This window comes from Acipenser ruthenus, chromosome 5 (genome assembly GCF_902713425.1).
Source record: "Acipenser ruthenus chromosome 5, fAciRut3.2 maternal haplotype, whole genome shotgun sequence".
Classification (NCBI taxonomy): domain Eukaryota; kingdom Metazoa; phylum Chordata; class Actinopteri; order Acipenseriformes; family Acipenseridae; genus Acipenser; species Acipenser ruthenus.
In genome coordinates, this window is record NC_081193.1 from 87,323,958 (window position 1) to 87,324,931 (window position 974).

A 974-nucleotide genomic window follows, 5' to 3' on the forward strand; every position below is an offset into this window, starting at 1 on the left:
TTTTACATAATACATACATTTAATTAAAAAAATGTGTGTGTGTATATATATATATATATATATATATATATATATATAGTGGCTCTCAAAAGTCGTCCCCCCCCCCCCCCCCCCTGGACTTTTCCACATTTTATTGTGTTACAACATTGATTTAATTAGGAGTTTTTGCCACTGATCAACACAAAAAAGTCCATAATGTCAAAGTGAAAAATAAAATCTACAAATTGTTCTGAATTAATTACAAATATAAAACAGAAAATATATATATATATATATATATATATATTTTCTGGCCGACATCTTGAAGCAGCAGCATCATGCCGCCCAAGGACGATAATAAGAAGAAAGATGCAGGCAAGTCCGGTAAGAAGGACAAGGACCCAGTCAACAAGTCCGGGGGCAAGGCCAAGAAGAAGAAGTGGTCCAAGGGGAAAGTGAGGGACAAGCTCAACAACTCGGTCCTCTTCAACAAGGCCACCTATGACAAGCTGTACAAGGAGGTGCCCAACTACAAACTCATCACCCCCGCTGTAGTGTCTGAGAGGCTGAAGATCAGGGGATCCCTGGCCAGAGCCTCCCTCCAGGAACTGCTCAACAAAGGTATGATCAAGCTGGTTTCTAAACACAGAGCTATCTAAGAACATAAGAAAGTTTACAAATGAGAGGAGGCCATTCAGCCCATCTTGCTCGTTCAGTTGTTAGTATCTGATTGATCCCAGAATCTCATCAAGCAGCTTCTTGAAGGATCCCAGGGTGTCAGCTTCAACAACATTACTGGGGAGTTGGTTCCAGACCCTCACAATTCTCTGTGTAAAAAAGTGCCTCCTATTTTCTGTTCTGAATGCCCCTTTATCTAATCTCCATTTGTGACCCCTGGTCCTTATTTCCTTTTTCAGGTCAAAGAAGTCCCCTGGGTCGACATTGTCTATACCTTTTAGGATTTTGAATGTTGGAATCAGATCACTGCGTAGTCT

General features: G+C 40.9%; 1 protein-coding gene across 1 annotated transcript; it reads left to right on the top strand.

Moving 5' to 3' along the window:
- The first annotated feature begins 288 nt into the window (after positions 1–288).
- Positions 289–638, top strand: LOC117402853 (small ribosomal subunit protein eS25). Its single transcript, XM_034004434.2, has one exon. The coding sequence runs from the start codon at positions 318–320 to the stop codon at positions 636–638; it is 321 nt and encodes a 106-aa protein (XP_033860325.1). The 5' UTR covers positions 289–317.
- The last annotated feature ends 336 nt before the right edge of the window (positions 639–974 follow it).

Bases quoted from the DNA above. Each gene is read 5' to 3' on its own strand.
- LOC117402853 (XM_034004434.2), top strand. From the start codon at position 318: ATGCCGCCCAAGGACGATAATAAGAAGAAAGATGCAGGCAAGTCCGGT.